Source organism: Arachis ipaensis, chromosome B2 (assembly GCF_059453495.1).
Source record: "Arachis ipaensis isolate K30076 ecotype BB chromosome B2, ASM5945349v1, whole genome shotgun sequence".
Classification (NCBI taxonomy): domain Eukaryota; kingdom Viridiplantae; phylum Streptophyta; class Magnoliopsida; order Fabales; family Fabaceae; genus Arachis; species Arachis ipaensis.
The window spans coordinates 120,732,714-120,756,408 of NC_142437.1; the positions used below are offsets into that span (position 1 = coordinate 120,732,714).

Consider the following 23,695-nt stretch of genomic DNA (forward strand, 5'->3'; position numbering starts at 1 on the left):
CAACCTTCAAATTTGCACCTAATTTGTTTTTAAAAAATATATAGAAAATAAGCATGTCCATGCTGTTTGTACTTAAATAGTAACATTATGTAATTATATCAAGAAAGGTATCTGTTAGCTGACCTTCGTAACAGCAGATGACTATTGGATCAATTATCCAGAAATACTTATTTCCTTACATCAATGTAGAAAGTGAGTCTCTCAAAGTGCTTTAATCTGGATAATATCTTCATTCAGTTTGTCAATCATCATTTTTCCCACAGCCTCTCTGATCGCATCAAGAATTGTCATGATTTTGACATGTATCGTGAATATTAAGAATTGTCATGTATGGTGATTTTGACAGAATCACAGACAGCATCTTGGAGATCTTCAAGCCACCTCTTGACAGCAAGGTCAGTGATCTGTTTCCTCTCAGCATCGTTCAATACCCATTTTTTTCTTTATCTACAATATTCTTTTAGATTACGGAGCATATAAACCAGCAGGATCACAATGGAGCAACCTCGTTAAAACTATACTAGAAAAAAGTCAAAAACTCACTTGGCAAAACCCAAACAAAGAAAAAGAGTACCATGATATTATGATTTAAGCAGTTCATAATACAAGTTTATAAAATAAAATTTCCCTATTAACACCCAAAATAAGAGACATAAATCGTAGTGGTGTGGTCGAATGTCATCAAGACCCGTCAAACCAACAGCTTAAACAACACAAAATTAGAAAAACTATACATCCCAGCAACTACTTAAGCATGCAATTCCCCTGTTCCAAACTTCTGCAACAATATCCCCAATTGTAGAAGTGCTTCCTCTCTGCCTCTCAAGAACCAATTGTACCATTTTGCTGAGAGTTTTGGATATCTCTATCATTGGACATAGCTTACTTTGTAATCATCCAGTAACTGAAATAAATCTAAGAATGACCATGCAAAATAAATTACCCTTTATATTTGATCCATTCCTGAAAAGAAAAAGAAAAAGAAAAAGGAAATGAAAGAGAAAATTAGGAAACACAAGAAGTATATATTATGTGTCTCCACGTATCAACAAAAATTTCATAGCTGAAGGTATCAAGTGTGGCACCTATACATGCATGCAAGTATTTCACCCCTGACACATCTTGTAATAATTCATTGCTTGGTATTCTTTGACCTAACCACGTGATAATGCAAACCAAATCTTAATCAGTAACTATATAGCACAATAAAATGCATGTATTTCAAGATAAATTTATTACATAATGAATTAAAATTAAATTATCTTGGTTCATCATGAAACTTAAGATGCTCACTTGTTGGAAAGGAAATATACTATATAGCTATACAGTAATCAAATTGGAAAAAATGAAAAAAGAAAAAAATTAATTATCCCTTCATTTGAAAATGGACCCTCTGCATCTGCCAAAACAAAGAAGATGGTAGTGCTCACAGTTGAGGACATTAATGAAAACTATGAAATGTTGAGAGAACTAAGTTCAATTACTAGTAGGAAATTTCATGTCATTTTTGTAACTACAACAACAACAACAACAACAACAAAGCCTTGTCCCACTAGGTGGGGTTGGTTACAGGAATCAAATGACGCCAATAATAAAAATTTAAAAACACAGAATGTCAATCATAATGAATAGATGGTGGTTAGTCCATTACTCCATTAGCTTAAAATTGGAAAATAAAAGTAAGAATGAATATGATGTTGGAGAAGATGAAGTGAAGTGGGTTTAGGATAGAGATAGCAAAAGAGTCACCTGTTTTAAGATGTTGAGTCATTGCGAATCCGTTTGTCATCAACATAAATATAGGAGATGTGGGAAATGGATGGCCAAATGTGGGGGTCCTTCTTCTCTATGCCTTCACCCAACAACCCACATTCTCTGATTCTTAGTACCCTTAAACAGGCAGGCAGCCTTATTATGTTCTCCAGCTTAGGGCAGCCTGAAATTGATAAGTCTTGGAGGGACTGTGACTGTGACACCTCCAGAGATGTCAAATTTTCAAGTTCTTGGATTCTAAGATAATAGAGATTTGAGAATGCTGATAATGCGAAGGATGTGAGTGAATCACAGCTGTTCTTTATTGTAAGATACGTTAGTGACTCATGTTGTTGGTGTTGCATTGGGAATTCTACATTCTTGCAATCGTATATGCGCAAATCTTCCAACGAAGGGGGCAAAGCATCCCCTGGAAATGATACGACTGATGAGCAATTTGAGATTCTTAAATAACTGAGAGAGGTTGGTTGGGTGTGGGTCATGGCCTCAAACAGAGAATCCACAAGTTGGTTTCCTTCGATTCTTAGATTTTGCAGTGAAAGTGGTAGGTCCCGCATTCTTGCTTCCTGTTTGCCATATATTTCTAATTGGCGTATGATGGGAGCTCTTGGCAGATCACAACCAAGCTCCTCGCATCCTGAAATGACAAGTTCTTTCAAAGCAGGAAGGAAAGAGGGCAAAACTCCTCTTAACTTAGGACAGTTCGCTATCAATAGATGCTCAAGTTGAGGAAATGGTGCATCATCTTCATCACATTCATATGACTCCCATTCCTCCCAGCAACTCATATAATAAAATGACAGATATTTCAGGGATGGGAAGGGTGTTTGCTGATGATGATGAGTTCCATCACCCTTATAGAATGTTCCACCAATCATCTTCACCATATCACAATCTGAAATCTTCAATGTCATTAGAGAGGGTAACTGTCCAAGTGAAGGAAGCACCCAACAATTCCTGCATCCACTCAGCTCCAACTCAGTCATCTTGTGGTACCAAGACTGCCCTATCCAATCCGGAAACATGGTACCTCTGTAATCCCAGATGAATAGCTCCTTCAAGTCTTTGTGAGGACGTAATTTGTCAAGTACATCTTTTTCACTTTGGGAATCACAAACCTCACTTTCTTCAAATGATGAACATGACCACCTCAAATATAAAGCATTCAGGTGTATTTTTTCATCCATCCTTGCATTCCATGCTTCACCACTATTCTTAACATTCTCCAATTTCTCAATACAAAATGACCCATGAAGATGTGCTAGCTCTCCCAATTCTCCAATCCCATTCTCTTCATGTTTGCCCGCAATATAGAAACTTAAAAATTGCAAATCTTTTAATTTGCTCATCTTTTTTGGCATCTCTTCCAAATCAGTGCCGCCAATATCAAGATGATGTAATTTCACAAGATTTTGCATGTTTCTGGGAAGCTTTTTAAGATTTCTACAAAGTTTCAACTTCAGGGTTTGTAAGTTGTACAACAAACTTAACGACTCGGGCAATGTCACGATGGATGTGTATGAAAGATCCAAATAACGCAAATGGATCAATTCACCAATTGAACGATGCAACAAGTTTTCATCATCTGAAAAAAAATTAAATGACAAAACTCGTAAGCACTTCAATTGTTCTAGTAAGTCACAAGGAACGGCTACTCTATCTCCCTCTCGGGTTCCATGACCTTTATGCAAATTGAGTTGCAACAATGTCCTCACATGTTTTAACCTATTGCATGCTTCCATGATCTTCATAAGCGAATCATCGTCATTCTTGCGAGCCCATGACAAGTGGCGAGTTTTGGTATCATGCTTTGCTGCATTCTTGAGATCAAGGATACTAGAAAAGAACTTTCCACCATAGAACTTTGCTAAATCATGCATGAGATCGTGCATTACAAATGAATTTTTAGCAGAGTTAGAATGTTGAAAAAATGATCTCGAAACCAAATCATCAAAATATTCATAACCAATTTCTTCCAAATTGTTTCCACTCTTTGGTTGTAGCAAAAGACCTTCTGCCATCCACAATAATGTCAATTCATCTCTGTCAAATTCAAAGTCCTTCGGAAACAAAGAACAATAAACAAAGCAGCGTTTCAAATATGATGGGAGGTGATAATAACTGATTCTCAATGCAGGAAGAATCCCACTATCCTCTTCAGAGAGTTCCCAGAATTCACTATTCAAAACATCATTCCAATCTTTTTCATTATCTTTCCCTCTCAATAACCCTCCAACTGTTTGAGCTGCCAAAGGTAATCCTTTACATTTTATAACAATTATTCTACCAATTTCTTCTAAAGCTGAATGATCTCGGGATTCTGTAGGACCCCATGCTCGATTTGCAAACACCGACCAGCATTGTTCTTCATCCAACAAACTTAAATTGTGAGCTTCATTATGTTTAGTTTTCACCACAGAAGCAACTGTATCAAGACGTGTTGTTACAAGAATCTTGCCTCCCTCACTTCCACATTCAAAAGGTGTTAGAAAACTTTCCCAAAGCTCACGATTACTGCTCCATACATCATCCAGAACAACCAAGAAGTTCTTCCCCGCTAGCCCATTCTTCAAATGATTTTGAGCTGAATCTAAATCATTTGAGTAACAAGGACTGCAAGTTTTCTCTATCACAGCCTTTGTGACCTTCAGAACATCAAATTCCTCCTCACCAACACAAACCCATGCCTTCACATTAAACTTCTGCTGCACTTTGTCATCATTATAAACCAATTTAGCCAAAGTAGTTTTTCCTATCCCACCCATGCCCATGATGGGAATCACGGACAGTTCACCATTGTAAGCATCATCTAAAAGCAAATTCACTATGGCATCCCTTTCTTTGTCCCTTCCAACAAATATATCAGATTTTTTAACCAGCGAGGTTGATGGAATCCTCCCAGACATGTTCTTGGCTGCAATCTTTTCTAGTCGAAGGATATCTTTGTGTTTTGCAATATCTTCTAGTCTAGCAATGATGTCTTCAATCCTAGTAACCATCTCCCTATCTTGCGAATTGAGAAAGTGAGACAGGAAGTTACCTGGTGGATCCTTCTGAGTGGCAGCTTTGGTAGCAACTTCATCCAACAAGTCATCAGCTTCATAGACAGCATCTTGGAGATCTTCGAGCCACCTCTTGACAGCAGGGTCAGTGATCTGTTTCTTCTCAGCATCATTCAGCACAGCTTCAACCACATTCAGAATGGTCTTCAGCCTTTGAAGCAGCTTCTGGTCAACCTTCTTTCCTCTCATCATGTTGATGAAATCAGGATCAGACAGCCTGTCGAAAAGGACATTGAGAAAAGAAGAGAGAAAAGCTCCTCCAACAAGTTCAGCAGCCATGTTCACAAGATCAAAGTATGAAAGAGTGAGGGAAGTGGTTTGAGGTATGCACTCAAAACTCAGAATTGACGAAAACAGAAGGGTAATAGTGAAGTGGTAGTTTGCATTGTAGCATAGCCAAGTATATGGTGTGGTGGTGATATTTTCTTGAAATGCTTACTGTTATTGGTACTGGGGACAAGTTCACATATGCTTCTTTGTTTCTTCCTCCAAGGCAGTGACATGTTTCAGTGCTTTCAAAAAGTTTATGGCCCACTTCATTTATTGAGTAGTGCACATATATTCTTTTTTGTTTTTGCATCACATTTCATTCACTCATTTCTTACTTTTTTTTTGGATAAGATACTTCTATTTTCTAAATGGAATGCAAATGTATTGAAATGATGAGTTTGATGTTTAACGTCATGGGGACCATCCTCCACCAACTGGAGAGGAAACCAAATGTGAATGGTCCTTAATTTTATTATTAGCTATACATACAGTAAAGTAGTAAACTGCTTTATACAAACAATAAAAAGGGTTTTGTTTAAGCAAATATTTGTTGTTTTCCCCCGTTTAACCAAAATCACGCAATCATACGATGATTTAGTATTAGATTACAGAATATGACTATTTTGATTATAAATTAAATTATTGCATGAGATAATGAAGATGCCCTTATATTTGAATTTGTTGCCACACTCTCAGTGTGTCCAAATGTATCTTACAATGTCCAAATTTTTACAGGGAAAATTGTAGGATGATTTTATCAAAGTTGGATGATTTCATTTTTTTTATTATTATTTTTAATGTATTTGTCTAAGGCATGTAAAATACTCTGCATTAAATATATAAACTGCAGAAGAATAACATTAACTGTAATCTCAGCAAATAAGCGAAGCCAGGAAATTTGACAAACACAAGCTGAACAAACATAAAAATTTTGTAAAAAACCATACTCAATTATGCAGCCTGTTTGTACTGCTTGCTTATAATTTAGATTGATCAAGTGATAAATTTTATAGCTTCTATTTGCCATTGGGTTTTCTTAAGTAATCTTGTCCATAGTTTTTACAAAAAAAACATAACGTATTATTAATAACCTGAAGCAAAGGTGAATACACAATTTATAGGTTATTCATAAAGTTCTTTTTGAGTTTGTACTCAAACTCAGGCTTTTCACAAACACAAAGGGTAAGGAAAAGGTAGTAGTTATCTGCTAGATTGCTTGGCCAAATTTACCTTCAGATAAAGATACAAAGCACTAGATGGAAATGTACAAAAACATGTTTTTAACTCTATTACAGAAGTAGATTTTCTTATCTAAAGTAAGTGTAAATTTATTTGCATTATTATTTAATTAAATTCATCCTTGTCATCTTTTGAATGTCTTTTCAAGTAATGGGTGTAAATATAATCACTTCTATTAATAGAACAACACATGATTAAATATCTGTGTCAACTTACATGTGGACATAAATTAAATCCAACTTTTTTGTGATATTTTGCTATTAACTAAGAAAAGAGAAGGATCATACATGCTACTTAGTAATTTATTAACATATATATTAATAAATTGCATAAAAATTTATGTGAAAAGTCCATACTCATAAAAGTACATATAATGATAAATTTTTTACTTGACCAATGTCAGCCTTAGACATTATCTTTTCCCTTTAATTAGTTTTTAACAACAGAAAATGAAAAATTATTCCATACTCATTTTTTCTTCTACTGCAATACATTCCCACTTTAATCTCTGATGCAAAAAAAGTTATAAAACCGACTTATCAAATAGGTGTCCAACAGAAATATGAGATGGATCTTTACAAGATCAATAGCTCCAACTATATGGTGCTTTTTCTACCTCTCAGGAATCAATTAAACAATTTTGTATATAGTTTTGGAACTCTTTAGTTCAGGGTCATTTCTGTCAACATAGTATAGGCCATAGCTTAATAAGATTACTTTATCTAATAACTCAAATAAATCTAAGGAGGACCAAGCAAAGTACCCCTTTAAATATATTTGATCCATTTTTTTTGTCTGTGTGGGTTTTTTTGGGGGGGATGAAATGGGAAATTAGAAAACACAAGATGCTTATACTTGGTCTTATTAATAGTTTACCAAATTTGATTTATTTTATATCGAAAAAAATCTGAAAAGGAGAAAAAAAGGGAGGGGGAAGGAGGGTTATGTTATTAATTCATCCAAATGCAAAATATCTTTTAGCTTATGTTGTGTATGAAATATATTTTAAATTTCCATAAATCAGAACTGAAAAAAAAAATCTGAGTATATTAAGAGCACAAAACTAGAAGAATCTAGATGCCCTTTCCATTCCTCAAGATATCAACTGTGGAACCAAACATGAAAAATTAACAAAATTATTCTCCCTTACTTCACACAGAAAACTGTGACATGTCATTTTGGTAACTAATAATAAAATCACAAAGCAAAACAGAAAACTTGATTCTAAATCAAATGGCATAATGTATCTCACTAATTGACTCAGCTAAGCAATCCAAATTATTTGTTCTATCAACAAATCTGAATGCACACTTTGTAGGTTACTCATTCAGTTCATTTTTCAGTTGAGAAAGAGTAAGGGCTGGTGCCCGTTGGTGTCAATTAGGTGGTCTGTGGACTTTTGTTGCTCTCCACGGCGCTTTCGCATTAATAGGTTTCATGTTACGTCAATTTGAACTTGCTCGATCTGTTCAATTGCGAGTGGTTGCTGGTTACACACCTATTTCCTTCCATCCATGTAGAATCTTGATAATATCTTCACTCAATTCATCAATCATCATTTTTTCCCAAAGCATCTATGCATATTTGTCAGAATCGAACCGGTAATCGAACCAATCAAATTACTGGTTTATTAGTTTATTGGTTCAACCGATAAATTACTGGTTGAACCAGTAAAACCGATGTCATGTAAATAAAAAATATAAAATAGTTAAAAGCTTAAAATTAAAATTTGAAATACATATCTTCACTAACATTTTATGAAAGAATTAAGTCTCAAATTCTAAAAATAATCAATATAAAAAAAAGGGGTTAAGTATTTTTTTCGTCTCTAAGATCTGAGGCCAAAATCAAAATCGTCTCCGACCTTTTTCATTATTAAAATCATCCACAACGTTACAAAACATTATAAAATCGTCCTTTTGTCCAAAAACAATATTTTTTGGGCAATTTTATAACGTTTTGTAACGTTGAGGATGATTTTAATAACGAAAAAAGGTAGGGAACGATTTTGATTTTGGCCTCAAATTTTAGAGACTAAAAAAATACTTAACCCTTATTCTTATAATAATCATACTTGAAGGCTTAAAATCAAATGGTGGTTTCATGTAATTGTATTACTTCTTGGGCTAAAGACTTTCTTACTAGCATTATAAATGTGGACGAAAATCACAATTTCAATGGCAGTATATGTAAAATGATGGTGTTGTGCAAACCAAGCAAAGTGGTGGCTCATCTCTCACAGCTAGTCCAAGTCAACCTTGAGTTTCTCATATCTTATGGTCTTAGTTGGAAATAGAAAAAGATGAAGATGAAATGGGAGAGTGCAACGGTGACACTGGTGATGATTAACATGGTTAACATAATGGATAACGCAGACTCGTCTCTGCTTCCAGCGGTGTACAAAGAAGTTGGTAAAACTTTTCAAGAAGATCCCGCTGCTCTGAGCTTATTTGCTTATTGCAACATATCACACCAAGATCACCATTTAATTTTAATTATTACTAGGTGGCAATTTCAAGAGCTTTAAATGGGATAGGAGTTGCCATTTTTTTTCCGGCAACTAAATCTCTGGTTGCTGACTGCACAAATGACAGTAACCGTGGCATGGCTTTTGGGTGGCTTTCATTAACCGGAAACATTGGAAGCATTCTTGGCGGACCCTTGGCTGTAATTCTAGCATCAACTTCATTTACTGGCATACCACCTTGTTGCCCTTATCAGTGTCATAGCAGGTGTATTAGTACACCTCTTTGCTAATGATCCACACTATCCAGAATGAAAGATATGCTGAAAGAAGTAAAATCAGTTATGAGAATCCCATCTTTTCGGGTAATTGTGGCACAGGGTGTATCTGGGTCAATTCCATGGTCAGCATTGTTCTCATTTGCCACACTTTGGTTAGAACTCATTGGATTTTCACACAAGACAACAGCGTTGCTTTGGACCATGTTCATCATTGCTATTTCAGTAGCAGCTCTGTTTGGGGGTAAAATAATAATGGCACAGATAAGCGTTGGTTCAGCTGCTCCTCTTGCTGTTGGTATTGCCTTATGATCCATCCACTCCCTTCTTGCACGCCCTTGCTCTCTTCATCATGGGTTTCTTCATGAGCTGGAATGGTTCAGCAACAAACAAGTACGTACCCATATGACTCTTACCATACATACAAAAAATGTTTAGTTAACATTATCAACAGTCCAATACTTGCAGAGATAATCCCAGAGAAGTCTCGTTCAACTATATTGGCGTCAATCGCTCCTCCTATTGTTGACATTATGGATATAAACAAATCAGAAATGGAGATTCGTCCTCCGTTAAAGCGGATAGAGGAAATGCTGCAGCATTGGCAAAAGCACTTTATTGGACGTATCCAAGGGACAGAGAGCAAGCAGGAATGATAGCCCAAATGGAATCAGAATTGCAGCCACTGGAGAGTATTGACCTCGATGATAATGATGAGCAAGTGTTGCTGCCGCGCTAGTTCAAGAGGATAAAAATGTTCACGAGAAAGGAAAATTAAACTTATGCCCCTCAAAATAGCAAAATAAATTTACTTTAAATAAACCTGTCATTATGTTAGGATTAGGAAAGTAGAAATGTTTTTTATTTTTAATAAAAGGGCAAAATCTTATTTGTTATGTATGTCTCTCTATCTCTTGCACCCATATTTACAAAGGAATTATGGTTTTAAATTTTTAATGTTCTACTACAGATCACCAAGCTCAATTCATCAAATATATATCACATTGAAAGATATATCCTGGGGTGGTGGCGCAGTTGGCTAGCGCGTAGGTCTCATAGCTTCTGAGTTATCCTGAGGTCGAGAGTTCGAGCCTCTCTCACCCCAATATGCCATTTTTATCCCTCTTTAAGAAATCTTAAAAAGAAAAAGTAACTTGTGAAGCACATCTCTTTCAATTTGGCAATCAACCACATCACTATCTTCATCTCATAGCCACTATAGTTATATGATTTTGCTACAGAAAAATTAATTATATAGACATATAAACTATTTTTTACCATAACGAGCCCACATATTGAAAAGAGATAAGACAAGGTCAACCACGACTAATAAACCTATCAGAACATTCACACAATTTTCAACAGGAAAATTTTCAAAACAATCTGAAAAGTATTAGTATGACAGGTTATAACAGTTTTATGAGAACTCATGAAATGCAGTAAATAAACATGCTAATGAAGAGATGAAAGTTAGAACAGATGGTGGGATTTTCACTAAATGAATTCAGAATACAAATTGTCAAGATTACAAGTCACTCAGACTCTCTTAAGGCTTTTGCTAGATGCTCTCACTCACATACAAACACTCATGCCTTTTTTCTTTTACAGAAAAGTGAACACCATACACAGTAAACACATTCTGATTTTACTATTTGGATGATGATATTCTTCCCTCTCACTTTCTAATTTTCTTGCTACTTCCAAACCTTCAACTGTATAGTTTCCAAATTTGAATGCTGCTTGAGGTACAATTCTACCTCTTCTTAGAAGGCTCTAATGTTACATTGTTGCTGTATCCTCATCACTGGGAGACTCCTTGCTGCATTCTAATTGGCCCATGTGTCTCCTTGATCCAAAATTTCTTTTTGCTGAAACACAAATACACACACATCAAAAGCAGAAGTCAACAATTTAACTCGGTGCAAATTCAATCCGGTGTTTGTCATCACATGATAATTAGTTTCAAAATTCAACAGACATTAAAGAATGAAAAGCCGCTTACAATTCCCAATTGGAGCCGAAAAATCTGTTACTTCACAAGAGTATGAACGTGAGTAGAAATGAGTTGAGGGTAGAAGTTGAGGAATGAGTTTCTTGGGACAGGAATACTTTGGTTACAATAGTAGGGATGTGGGTTGATGAATAACCTATCAATTTAAAATTGGAAATAGAAGTAAAATTTTTGTTAAGGGAGAATGAATATGATGATGTTGGTGCACATATGCAGAAGATGAAGTGGGTCTGGGATATAGAGAGAGAGAAAAAGAGTTACCTGTTTTAAGATGTTGAGTCATTGAGAATCAGTTTCCTATCAAGTCGAATGCGGGGGATGTGGGAAATGGATGGCCAAATGCGGGGGTCCTTCCTCTCTATGCCTTCACCCAACAACCCACATTCTCTGATTATGAGAGTCTCTAAAGAGGCAGGCAGCCTCATTATGTTCTCCAGCTTAGGGCATTCTTCAATCCATAATAGTTCGAGGGACTGTGACTGTGACACCTCCAGAGATGTCAAATTTTCACATCTTTCAATTGTGAGATACTTGAGATTTGGGAAGGCTGGGAATGCGAAGGATGTAAGCGAATCACAGCTGTTGTGTATTTCTAATCTCCGTAGCGAGTGATGTTGTTGGTGTTGCATTGGGAATTCTACATCCTTGCAATCGTGGATGTACAGGTCTTGCAATGAAGGGGGCAAAGAATCCCCTGGAAATGATATGGCTGTTGAGCAGTTTGAGATCTGTAAATAACTGAGAGAGGTTGGTTGGATGTGGGTCATGGCCTCAAACACATACTCCACCTGCTGCTCTCCATTAATTACTAGTTTCTCCAACATGGAAAGTGGTAGCTCCCGCATTCTTGCTTCCTGTTTGCCATCTATTCTTAATTCGCGTATCATGGGAGCTCTTGGCAGATAACAACCAAGCTCCTCGCATGCTTCAATCCAAAGCTCCTCCAAAGACGGAAGGAAAGTGGGCAAATCTCCTCTTAACTTAGGACAGTTATAAATACGGAGCTCCTCAAGTTGAGGAAATGGTGCATCATCATCATCATCATATTCATATGACTCCCATTCCTCCCAGCAACCCATATTATAAAATTCCAGAGATTTAAGGGATCGGAAGGGTGTCTCCTGATGCTGATGAGTTCCATCACCCTTATAGAATTCACCACCAATCTTCTTCACCATATCAAATCCTGAAATCTCCAATCTCGTTAGAGCGGGTAACTGTCCAAGTGAAGGAAGCATCCAACAATTCCTGCATCTCCTCAGCTCCAACTTAGTAATCTTGTGGTACGAAGGCTGCCCTACCCAATCCGGAAACATGGTACCTCTGTAACGCCTGATGGATAGCTCCTTCAAGTCTTTGTGAGGACGTAATTTCTCAAGTATATCTTTTTCAGTGTGGGAATCACAAACCTCACTTTCTTCAAATGATGTCCAACTCAAATATAAAGCATTCAGGTGTATTTTTTCATCCATCCTTGCATTCGATGCTTCACCACTATTCTTAACATTCTCTAGTTTCTCAATCCGCAATGACCCATGAAGATGTGTTAGCTCTCCCAATTCTCCAATCCCATTCTCTTCATGTTTGCCTGCAATATAGTTACTTAAAAATTGCAAATCTTTTAATTTGCTCATCTTTTTTGGCATCTCTTCCACCAACAAAGAGCCGGAAATATCAAGATGACGCAAATTCACAAGATTTTGCATGTTGGACGGAAGCTTTTTTAGTTGATCACAGTTTCTCAACTTCAAGGTTTGTAAATTGTAAAAGCAACTTAACGATTCGGGCAACGTCGCGATGGATGTGTATGAAAGATCCAAATAACGTAAATGGATCAATTCACCAATTGAACGATGCAACAAGTTTTCATCAGCTAAAAAATATTGAAGTGACAAAACTCGTAAGCACTTCAATTGTTCTAGTAAGTGACAGGGAACAGTTACTCTCGTAAACGATCTACCATATTTAGCCGAATTAATTTGCAACAATGTCCTCGCATGTTTTAACCTTTGGCATACTTCTGCGATCTTCATAAGCGAATCATTATAAATGTTGAGAGCATATGACAAGTGGTGAGATTTGGTATCATGCTTTTCTGTGTTCTTGAGTTCAAAGATTCTAGAAAAGAACTTTCCACCATAAAATGTTGCTAAATCATGCATGAGGTCGTGCATCACAAATGTATTATCATCAGAGTTGGAATGTTGAAAAAATGATCTCGAAACCAAATCATCAAAATATTCACAACCAATTTCTTCCAAAGTGTTTCCACTCTTTGGTTGTATCAAAAGACCTTCTGCCATCCACAATAATGTCAATTCATCTCTATTAAATTCAAAGTCTTTCGGATACAAAGAACAATAAACAAAGCAACGTTTTAAATACGAAGGAAGGTGGAAATAACTGATTCCCAATGCAGGAAGAATCACGCTATCCTCCTCAGAGAGTTCCCAGAATTCACTATTCAAAACATCATTCCAATCCTTTTCATTATCTTTCCCTCTCAATAACCCTCCAAGTGTTTTAGCTGCCAAAGGTAATCCTTTACATTTTTCAACAATTTTTCTACCAATTTCTTCTAAAGCTGAATGATCTCGGGATTCTGCAGGATCCCATGCTCGATTTGCAAACACTGACCAGCATTGTTCTTCATCCAACAAACTCAAATTGTGAGCTTCAGTATGTTTAGATTTCACCACAGAAGCAACTGTATCAAGACGTGTTGTTACAAGAATTTTGCCTACCTCACTTCCACATTCAAAAGGATTTAGAAAACTTTGCCAATGCTCACGATTACTGCTCCATACATCATCCAGAACAACCAAGAAGTTCTTCCCTGCTAGCCCATTCTTCAAATGATTTTGAGCTGTATCTAAATCATTTGAGTAACAAGGGCTGCAAGTTTTCTCTATCAGAGCCTTTGTCACCTTAAGAACATCAAATTCCTCCTCACCAACACAAACCCATGCCTTCACATTAAATCTTTGCTGCACCATGTCATCATTGTAAACCAATTTAGCCAAAGTAGTTTTTCCTATCCCACCCATGCCAACTATGGGAATGACAGACAGTTCCCCATTGTTAACATCATCTAACAACAATTTCACTATGGTATCTCGCTCTCTGTCCCTTCCAACAAATATATCAGATTTTTTAACCAAGGAGGTTGAAGGAATCCTCCCAGACATGTTCTTGGCTGCAATCTTTTCCAGACGAAGGATATCTTTGTGTTTTGCAATATCTTCTAGTCTAGCAATGATTTCTTCAATCCTACTAACCATCTCCCTATCTTGCAAATTGAGAAAGCGAGACAAGAAGTTACCTGGTGGATCCTTCTGAGTAGCAGCTTTGGTAGCGACTTCATCCAACAAGTCATCAGCATCATAGACAGCATTTTGGAGATCTTCGAGCCACCTCTTGACAGCAGAGTCAGTGATCTGCTTCTTCTCAGCATCATTCAGCACAGCTTCAACCACATTTAGAATGGTCTTCAGCCTTTGAAGCAGCTTCTGGTCAACCTTCTTTCCTCTCATCATGTTGATGATCTCAGGATCAGACAGCCGGTCAAAAAGAACATTGAGAAAAGAAGAGAGAAAAGCTCCTCCAACAAGTTCAGCAGCCATGTTCACAAGAGCAAGAAAGTAAGAAAGAGAAGGAAAAGGAAGCGGTTTCTGTTTGCACTCCAAACTCAGAATTCACTCACAAACACAGAGGTTATGGAAGGGGTAGCAGTTCAGTGTAAGTATTACTGTAATGTGGTGCATGCTGAGATTATTATAATTAACCAATAATAATATATGTTGACTTCATATGCTTTTTGCCTTTGGTCTTCATGACAAAGTTCACGTGAAGCTTCTTGTTTTCTTTCTCCAAAGCTACTGTGAGATGCCTTTGGTCTTCATTTTTCCATTTTTAAAATGCTCCCTACAACGGATCTTTAGCTGCAAAATGTTTAACAATATCCACTTGTACATTTATTTATTAACCCACCTACCATTCACGCTTCTCTATACCATAAAAAATTTTTGCTTCACAGTTAATTAGTTCTGGTAGTTTAAATTTAAAGAAGAGAAAAAATTACTTTTAATTCAAATTTTATCGATTATTAAAATATTAAAATAATTTGAGTTTGATAATTACTTATATTTTTTATTTTTTTATCATATTTTTAGTTATGAGTATTAATAAATTCGAAAATATAGAACTTAAGATTTTTGTATAGTTAAGTTCTATTATATATTTATATCAATTGATGTCAATATTAACTTATTAGAGCTATTATTATATGTGTGATATTAAATTTTAAAAAAAAATTATTTTACAGTAAAAAATTTTTTCTTAGATCTTAGTCTGTAAATAAATTTTATATTTATAATTAAATTTTAGTATTGTATAATTTTTATAATTATTAAAAAATAAATTTAATTTCCTATCTTATTTATTAGCATGATATCTATATTAGTTATTTTATAAAAGAAATTTCACATGAAACATAATATTTTGTGTTGAAACTAATTGAGTTTAACATGTGAGAGATTTAATCACAATTAAATATTTTCTTGGTATTTATATTTTCGATATAATTTAGTATTGAATTTGGACAAATTATCATATGGATTAATATTTGATTGATAATGTATTTATTGATTTGTTTGACAACCATTAACTTGGCTATATTTTGTATGTCAAAATATTTTAGAACTTTAGAAGGTCCTATGATAGAAACTGTCGTTAGACTTTAGAGACACTACATGCTATACTTGGTGGACCTTGTAAGTATATAATTGTATTTTTAAGATCATATCATGAGATAGAAAATGGTACTTATTTATTTTGTGTCTACAAAATCAGTGGAATATGACTATTTCAGAATTCACAAAAAAAAAGAGAAAAAATCTAAATATATTTTTGTTTGTTTTCATGACTTTTTTAAATTAGATAACTTTTTACTTATATTTTTTATAGAATAAAAAAAATTTGAACGTTTAATATCTATTAATTATTAATGTGTTTGAATATATTGCTATCACTATTATTAGATTATTTTGTAAGAAAAAAATTATCGCATTATTTATTTGTCATTAATTAATTCTATTTATTAAAATATTATTCTATTCTTATATACTTTGTATTATAGATCAAATAATTTATATATTATATTTTCATTATAAATTTTTTAATTTTTAAGATAAAATCATAAGATGTGAAGTTAATTGATATTCAATGATATTAAGAGAAGTTGTTGCAAAAATACTTGAATTTATCAAAACCAATAGGGGAAAAATTAACTTTTTTTTAATACTTGAACAAATACTTGAATATATATATATACACACACACAAACATTATAGATTGATAGAACTAGATTTTATTATACTACCCGAATTTATTATAATACAATTCTTTATTTTAAGAGTTAAAAATACTACTTAAACAATTAATTCAATATATATAAAAAGTATAGATTGATCGTATTAGTTTTTATGATATTATTATCAGTATAATATACTATAAAATTTATAATATTTATTTTAAGAACTATATATGTTGTTTTATAACTAATTATAAAACTCAAAGTTCCTCTATTATCATTTTAATTATCTAAAAAATGTGCACAAAAGATTTATAGTATTAGTTTTTCGCACATTAGGGGTCTAAATTTAGTTTACATCATTGCCATTGAGGTTTGTTTTCTTATATATGCAAGGCTCTGCCTCTGGTGCTTATGTTGATAGCAGCATCACTTCTAATTGATATCTGCAATAACAGCAACCTTGGTATGATTTTAATGTATTTGTCTAAGGCATATGAAATATTCTCTGCATTAATTAACTATATAAACTGCAAAAGAATAACATTTACAATGACATCAGCAAATAAGCTGTAAGGCCCACATCGTTTGGGGAGGGGAACGAAGCATGCCTTATAAGAATTTGGATACCTCTCTCTAGCATGACGTGTTTTGATGAGTGAGTGTGGGGGGCTTTGGCTAGCATCCCTATCGTCAAAAGCAAAACCGTGAGGCCCCAAAGCGGACAATACCATACTCAAGTATATTTGTCTTAGCTTCTTGGTAAGAGATCCATTATTCTAAACCTTCTGTTAAGTCAAACAATATGGCTAAAAGTTAAAGCCTCAACTGTTGCAGTGTCCATTATTCGGATACTCAAGTTCATTTGTAATTGGTAAACTTCATCTTTGTTTGACAATAAGGTTTGAGTTTAAGCAAATTTTTTATTGATTTCCCCATTAACCAAAAATCATGCTGATGATCTATAATTTTTTGGGGGAACTACTATGGGTTTCCTTCTACTTCTACTATTAGTCTATTAATCATGGTGATTTGTTCCACTATTAGTCTATTAGACTTTCAAATTGAACCAAATATTGGTGATAGTTTGTACTCAACTAAAGTTTCTATCAACTGGTAAGGAAAAGGTAGTAGCTATCTGCTGGATTGCTTGGCCAAATTTACATCCTGAGAAAGATACAAAACACTTGATGGAAATGTACAAAACCACAATTTGACTTTATTACAAAAGTAGATTTTCTTATCTAAATTTTTTAGGAGTTTAATTTTGATGCATTTAAGTGTAGTTTAATTCTGGTGCATTTTAGTGTTGTTTGAGTTTGAATTTCTGTGTAGATTATATCACAGAGATAGGCATGAAACTTGACCCTTTTGGAGTTTGTATTAGTTGTGCCAAAGAGGCTCATAATGTAGCATGGATCTTAAATGCTGCCTACATTAATGGCTCTCAAGGGGATGGAATGTGTGATTATATGTGACACCTTTTAATCATTTTGGCTCCTGTGTTAGTGTTGCAGCTATCCAGCTAGGGAATGGAATGCAATTTGCACCCAAAGCATATGATTTTATTTTCAACTTTGTTGCCATCTACTGTAAATTTTACTATTTAAATTTTGCACTATAACAATGCTGTGCAGCCAAAACATGTGTGAGAATGAGGTGCCAAAATTATTGTTTAAAAGAGTGAAAGTTGTGAATCCTTGTATGTTGTTTGCAAACAAGTTATAGTGTTTTGTCAGATTGCATGCATCTGCTACCTTTAAAATAAATAATTTCAACATAAAACTACTTTTTAATTTTTATCTTTCATTTTTGTTTGTTTATATTACAGTTAATAATTTTTATGTTTTAATCCAAAAGTAGTGAACTGATAAGTTGATGCTTAACAGATCATGGGGTCCATCTTCCACCAACTATGAGAAAACCAAGTGTGAATGGTCCTTGATTATATTAATCTGATCTATACAAAGAATAAAAAGGTTTGTAATTTACACAAATATTTGTTGCTTTACCCATTTAAAATATATACATCTAATAAAAAGAAATCAATTATCAAAAACTCACTTGGCAAAACCCGAACAAAGAAAAAGAGTACCATGCTGTTAAGATTTAGGAGTTCATAATACAAGTTTATAAATTATAACATAAAACTTTTCGATTAAGACCCAAAATAAAAGACATAAAGACTAGTGTGTGGTCGAATCCCTTAGGCATTGCCATCAAGATTCGTCAAACTAACAGCTAACATCACACAAACTTAGAAACTATACATCCCAGCAACTACTTAAGCATGCAATTCCCCTGTTCCAAACTTCTGCAACAATAGCCCCAATCGTAGAAATGTTTCTTCTCTGCCTCTCAAGAACCAATTGTACCATTTTGCTGAGAGTTTGGGATATCTCTATCATTGGCCATAGCTTACTTTGTAATCCTCCGTTAACTCAAATAAATCTAAGAATGACCATGCAAAATAAATACCCCTTCATATTTGATCCATTCCTGAAAAGAAAAAAAAAAGGAATGAAACAGAAAATTAGGAAACACAAGAAGTATATACCATGTGTCTCAAGTATCAACAAAAATTTCATAGCTGAAGGTATCAAATGTGGCACGTATACATGCATGCATGCAAGTATTTCACCCTTGACACATCTTGTAATGAGTCATTGCTTGGTATTCTTTGACATGACCACATGATAATGGAAACCAAATCTTAATCAGTAACTATATAGCACCAAATCTTAATGCACTAAAATTAAATTATCTTGGTTCATCAAGAAACTTAAGATGCTCACTTATTGGAAAGGAAATATACTACATAGCTACACAGTAATAAAATTGAAAAAAAGAAAAAAAGAAAAAATTGATTACCCTTTCATTTGAAAATGGACTCTCTGCATTTGCCAAAACATAGATAGTGGTGGTTATACATAAATGAGTAGTACACACAATTGAGGACATTCATGAAAACTATAAAATGCTGGAGACCTGAAAGTTCAACTGCTAGTTGGAAATGAAATTTCGTGTAATTTTTGTAACTAATAATAAAAATTTAAAAACACAGAATGTGAATCATAATGAATAGATAGTGGTTAGTCCATTACTCCCTTGTTATTCTTTTGGCCTTTTGGGAGTAACATGTTTAAAGAGGTTTTAGCTTGATGCACTGTTTTGCTTTATTATAATATAGAACTGAATGAATGTGATGGGGGTTGTCAACTTGTCATTGTGAGAAAGCATGTTGAATGAGGATTTGTAAGGTTTAGAATGAAATATAGATGAGAAAAAACAATGCTTTACCTGCTTTAAGATGTTGAGTCCTCATGGAAACTGTCTCCTGCCATCAACTTGAATGGTGAATAAGCTATTCATTTAAAATTGAAAAATAGAAGTAAGAATGAATATGATGTTGGAGAAGATGAAGTGGCTTTGCGATACAGAGAAAGAGCAAAAGAGTTACCTGTTTAAGATGTTGAGTCATACCGAATCCATGTCCCATTAACATTAATGTAGGGGATGTGGGAAATGGATGGCCAAATGTGGGGGTCCTTCCTCTCTATGCCTTCACCCAACAACTGACAGTCATCGATTCTGAGTTCCCTTAAAGAGGCAGGCAGCCTTATTATGTTCTCCAGCTTAAGGCACTCTGAAATTGATAAGTGTTGGAGGGACTGTGACTGTGACAGCTCCAGAGATGTCAAATTTTCACATCTTTCAATTGTCAGAAACAAGAGATTTGGGAACGCTGGCAATGCGAAGAATGTAAGTGAATCGCAGCTGTTGTCTATTGTAAGACTCCTTAGTGGCTCATGTTGTTGGTGTTGCATTGGGAATTCTACATTCTTGCAATCTGTGATGTACAGCTCTTGCAATGAAGGGGGCAAAGAATCCCCTGGAAATGATATGGCTGATGAGCACTCTGAGATGTCTAGCTGTATGAGAGAGGTTGGTTGGGTGTGGGTCATGGCCTCAAACACATACTCCACCTGCTGCTCTCCATTAATTACTAGTTTCTCCAACATAGAAAGTGGTAGCTCCCGCATTCTTGCTTCCTGTTTGCATTCTATTCTTAATTCGCGTATCATGGGAGCTCTTGGCAGATAACAACCAAGCTGCTTGCATCCAGTAATGAAAAGTTCTTTCAAAGCCGGAAGAAAATTGGGCAAATCCCCTCTTAACTTAGGACAATCCCATATCCTAAGTGTCTCAAGTTGAGGAAATGGTGCATCATCATCATCATCATCACATTCATATAACTCCCATTCCTCCCAGCAACACATATTAGAGAAGAAGAGATATTTAAGGGATCGGAAGGGTGTCTCCTGACGGTGATGAGTTCCATCACCCTTATAGAATGACCCACCAATCATCTTCACCATATCACAATGTGAAATCTCCAAACTCGTTAGAGCAGGTAACTGTCCAAGTGAAGGAAGCATCCAACAATTCCTGCATCTCCTCAGCTCCAACTTAGTAATCTTGAAGTTCGAAGACTGCCCTACCCAATCCGGAAACATCGTACCTCTGTAACCCCTGATGGATAGCTCCTCCAAGTCCTTGTGAGGACGTAATTTGTCAAGTACATCTTTTTCAGTTTGGGAATCACAAACCTCACTTTCTTCAAATGATGACCACCACAACTCCAAAGCATTCAGGTGTATTTTTTCATCCATCCTGGCATTCGATGCTTCACTACTATTCTTGACATTCTCTAATTTCTCAAGACAAAATGATCCATGAAGATTTGCTAGCTCTCCCAATTCTCCAATCCCATTTTCTTCATTTTTGCCCGCAATATAGCAACTTAAAAATTGCAAATCTTTTAACTCGCTCATCTTTTTTGGCATCTCTTCCAAACCAGTGTCAAAAACATCAAGATGACGCAAATTCACAAGATTTTGCATCTTGCTAGGAAGCTTTTTAAGTTTTCTACAGTTTCTCAACTTCAAGGTTTGTAAATTGTACAAGCAACTTAAAGACTCGGGCAAAGTCACGATGGATGTGTATGAAAGATCCAAGTAACGCAAATGGATCAATTTTCCAATTGAACCATGCATCAAGTTTTCATCATCTGAACGAAAACTAAACGACAAAACTCGTAAGCACTTCAATTGTTCTAGTAAGTCACAAGGAACGGTTACTCCACCTCCCACTGGGATTCCAAAAACTTTATGCAAATTGAATTGCAACAATGTCCTCACATGTTTTAACCTATTGCATGCTTCTCTGATCTTCATACGCGAATCCTTATCATTCTTACGAGCACATGACAAGTGGCGAGTTTTGGTATCATGCTTTGCTGCATTCTTGAGTTCAAGGATACGAGAAAAGAGCTTTCCACCATAGAATGATGCTAAATCGTGCATGAGATCGTGCATTACAAATGAATTTTTAGCAGAGTTAGAATGTTGAAAAAATGATCTCGAAACCAAATCATCAAAATATTCATAACCAATTTCTTCCAAAGTGTTTCCACTCTTTGGTTGTAGCAAAAGACCTTCTGCCATCCACAATAATGTCAATTCATCTCTATCAAATTCAAAGTCCTTCGGATACAAACAACAATAAACAAAGCAGCGTTTTAAATATGATGGGAGGTGGTAATAACTGATTCTCAATGCAGGAAGAATCCCACTATCCTCCTCAGAGAGTTCCCAGAATTCACTATTCAAAACATCATTCCAATCCTTTTCATTATCTTTCCCTCTCAATAACCCTCCAAGTGTTTGAGCTGCCAAAGGTAATCCTTTACATTTTTCAACAATTTTTCTACCAATTTCTTCGAAAGCTGAATGATCTCGGGATTCTGCAGGATCCCATGCTCGATTTGCAAACACTGACCAGCATTGTTCTTCATCCAACAAACTCAAATTGTGAGCTTCAGTATGTTTAGTTTTCACCACAGAAGCAACTGTATCAAGACGTGTTGTTACAAGAATTTTGCCTACCTCACTTCCACATTCAAAAGGATTTAGAAAACTTTCCCAATGCTCACGATTACTGCTCCATACATCATCCAGAACAACCAAGAAGTTCTTCCCTGCTAGCCCATTCTTCAAATGATTTTGAGCTGTATCTAAATCATTTGAGTAACAACGACTGCAAGTTTTCTCTATCAGAGCCTTTGTCACCTTAAGAACATCAAATTCCTCCTCACCAACACAAACCCATGCCTTCACATTAAATGTTTGCTGCACCATGTCATCGTTGTAAACCAATTTAGCCAAAGTAGTTTTTCCTATCCCACCCATGCCAACAATGGGAATGACAGATAGTTCACCATTGTTAACATCATCTAACAACAATTTCACTATGGTATCTCGCTCTCTGTCCCTTCCAACAAATATATCAGAATTTTTAACCAAGGAGGTTGAAGGAATCCTCCCAGACATGTTCTTGGCTGCAATCTTTTCCAGACGAAGGATATCTTTGTGTTTTGCAATATCTTCTAGTCTAGCAATGATTTCTTCAATCCTACTAACCATCTCCCTATCTTGCAAATTGAGAAAGCGAGACAAGAAGTTACCTGGTGGATCCTTCTGAGTAGCAGCTTTGGTAGCGACTTCATCCAACAAGTCATCAGCATCATAGACAGCATTTTGGAGATCTTCGAGCCACCTTTTGACAGCAGAGTCAGTGATCTGCTTCTTCTCAGCATCATTCAGCACAACTTCAACCACATTTAGAATGGTCTTCAGCCTTTGAAGCAGCTTCTGGTCAACCTTCTTTCCTCTCATCATGTTGATGATCTCAGGATCAGACAGCCGGTCAAAAAGAACATTGAGAAAAGAAGAGAGAAAAGCTCCTCCAACAAGTTCAGCAGCCATGTTCACAAGAGCAAGAAAGTAAGAAAGAGAAGGAAAAGGAAGCGGTTTCTGTTTGCACTCCAAACTCAGAATTCACTCACAAACACAGAGGTTATGGAAGGGGTAGCAGTTCAGTGTAAGTATTACTGTAATGTGGTGCATGCTGAGATTATTATAATTAACCAATAATAATATATGTTGACTTCATATGCTTTTTGCCTTTGGTCTTCATGACAAAGTTCACGTGAAGCTTCTTGTTTTCTTTCTCCAAAGCTACTGTGAGATGCCTTTGGTCTTCATTTTTCCATTTTTAAAATGCTCCCTACAACGGATCTTTAGCTGCAAAATGTTTAACAATATCCACTTGTACATTTATTTATTAACCCACCTACCATTCACGCTTCTCTATACCATAAAAAATTTTTCACCTTTCTGTTTTTGTTAACAGACAAGATGTAATGTGAATCCACTAGAAGTGAGG

The 23,695-nt window shown here is 35.4% G+C and overlaps 4 protein-coding genes, 1 non-coding gene and 1 pseudogene across 10 annotated transcripts in view; 3 read left to right on the top strand and 3 right to left on the bottom strand.

Moving 5' to 3' along the window:
* The window catches only part of LOC107626139 (ABC transporter C family member 4), a 151,145-nt gene that overhangs the window by 125,613 nt on the left and 1,837 nt on the right, over positions 1-23,695 (top strand). The window lies entirely within an intron of this gene.
* On the bottom strand, positions 558-5,313 carry LOC148575424 (putative disease resistance RPP13-like protein 1). Of its 3 annotated transcripts, none has more exons than XR_015904970.1 (3): positions 1,608-5,313; positions 1,086-1,513; positions 558-963 (listed from the first exon to the last, which is right to left on the bottom strand). XR_015904970.1 is itself a non-coding variant. In XM_088504093.1 (2 exons), the coding sequence occupies exon 1, from the start codon at positions 5,112-5,114 to the stop codon at positions 1,755-1,757; it is 3,360 nt and encodes a 1,119-aa protein (XP_088360219.1). In that variant the 5' UTR covers positions 5,115-5,238; the 3' UTR covers positions 831-963; positions 1,750-1,754. The 3 variants fall into 3 exon arrangements, 1 of the variants encoding a protein (XP_088360219.1); XR_015904969.1 differs by having other exon boundaries at positions 1,086-1,154; positions 1,750-5,307; XM_088504093.1 differs by lacking the exon at positions 1,086-1,513 and having other exon boundaries at positions 831-963; positions 1,750-5,238.
* On the top strand, positions 8,712-9,825 carry LOC107627948 (uncharacterized; annotated as a pseudogene). Its single transcript, XR_015905408.1, has 2 exons — positions 8,712-9,479; positions 9,541-9,825. The product of XR_015905408.1 is annotated as an uncharacterized LOC107627948 (transcript).
* Positions 10,107-10,191, top strand: TRNAM-CAU (transfer RNA methionine (anticodon CAU)). Its single transcript is given in 2 exon segments — positions 10,107-10,144; positions 10,156-10,191. It is a non-coding gene; the product is annotated as a tRNA-Met (tRNA).
* LOC107626150 (putative disease resistance RPP13-like protein 1) lies at positions 10,560-15,023 on the bottom strand. 2 transcript variants are annotated; one of them, XR_015904971.1, is made up of 3 exons: positions 11,359-15,023; positions 11,089-11,233; positions 10,560-10,954 (listed from the first exon to the last, which is right to left on the bottom strand). XR_015904971.1 is itself a non-coding variant. In XM_021116489.2 (2 exons), exon 1 carries the CDS (start codon positions 14,718-14,720, stop codon positions 11,364-11,366), a length of 3,357 nt encoding a protein of 1,118 aa, XP_020972148.1. In that variant the 5' UTR covers positions 14,721-15,023; the 3' UTR covers positions 10,560-10,954; positions 11,359-11,363. The 2 variants fall into 2 exon arrangements, 1 of the variants encoding a protein (XP_020972148.1); XM_021116489.2 differs by lacking the exon at positions 11,089-11,233.
* On the bottom strand, positions 18,772-23,345 carry LOC148575426 (putative disease resistance RPP13-like protein 1). Of its 2 annotated transcripts, none has more exons than XR_015904974.1 (3): positions 19,869-23,345; positions 19,709-19,772; positions 18,772-18,907 (listed from the first exon to the last, which is right to left on the bottom strand). XR_015904974.1 is itself a non-coding variant. In XM_088504095.1 (3 exons), exon 1 carries the CDS (start codon positions 23,233-23,235, stop codon positions 19,873-19,875), a length of 3,363 nt encoding a protein of 1,120 aa, XP_088360221.1. In that variant the 5' UTR covers positions 23,236-23,345; the 3' UTR covers positions 18,772-18,907; positions 19,709-19,745; positions 19,869-19,872. The 2 variants fall into 2 exon arrangements, 1 of the variants encoding a protein (XP_088360221.1); XM_088504095.1 differs by having other exon boundaries at positions 19,709-19,745.

What these genes read in the sequence shown, in the direction of transcription:
- LOC148575424 (XM_088504093.1), bottom strand. Translation starts at nt 5,114, where the DNA reads ATGGCTGCTGAACTTGTTGGAGGAGCTTTTCTCTCTTCTTTTCTCAAT.
- LOC107626150 (XM_021116489.2), bottom strand. Translation starts at nt 14,720, where the DNA reads ATGGCTGCTGAACTTGTTGGAGGAGCTTTTCTCTCTTCTTTTCTCAAT.
- LOC148575426 (XM_088504095.1), bottom strand. Translation starts at nt 23,235, where the DNA reads ATGGCTGCTGAACTTGTTGGAGGAGCTTTTCTCTCTTCTTTTCTCAAT.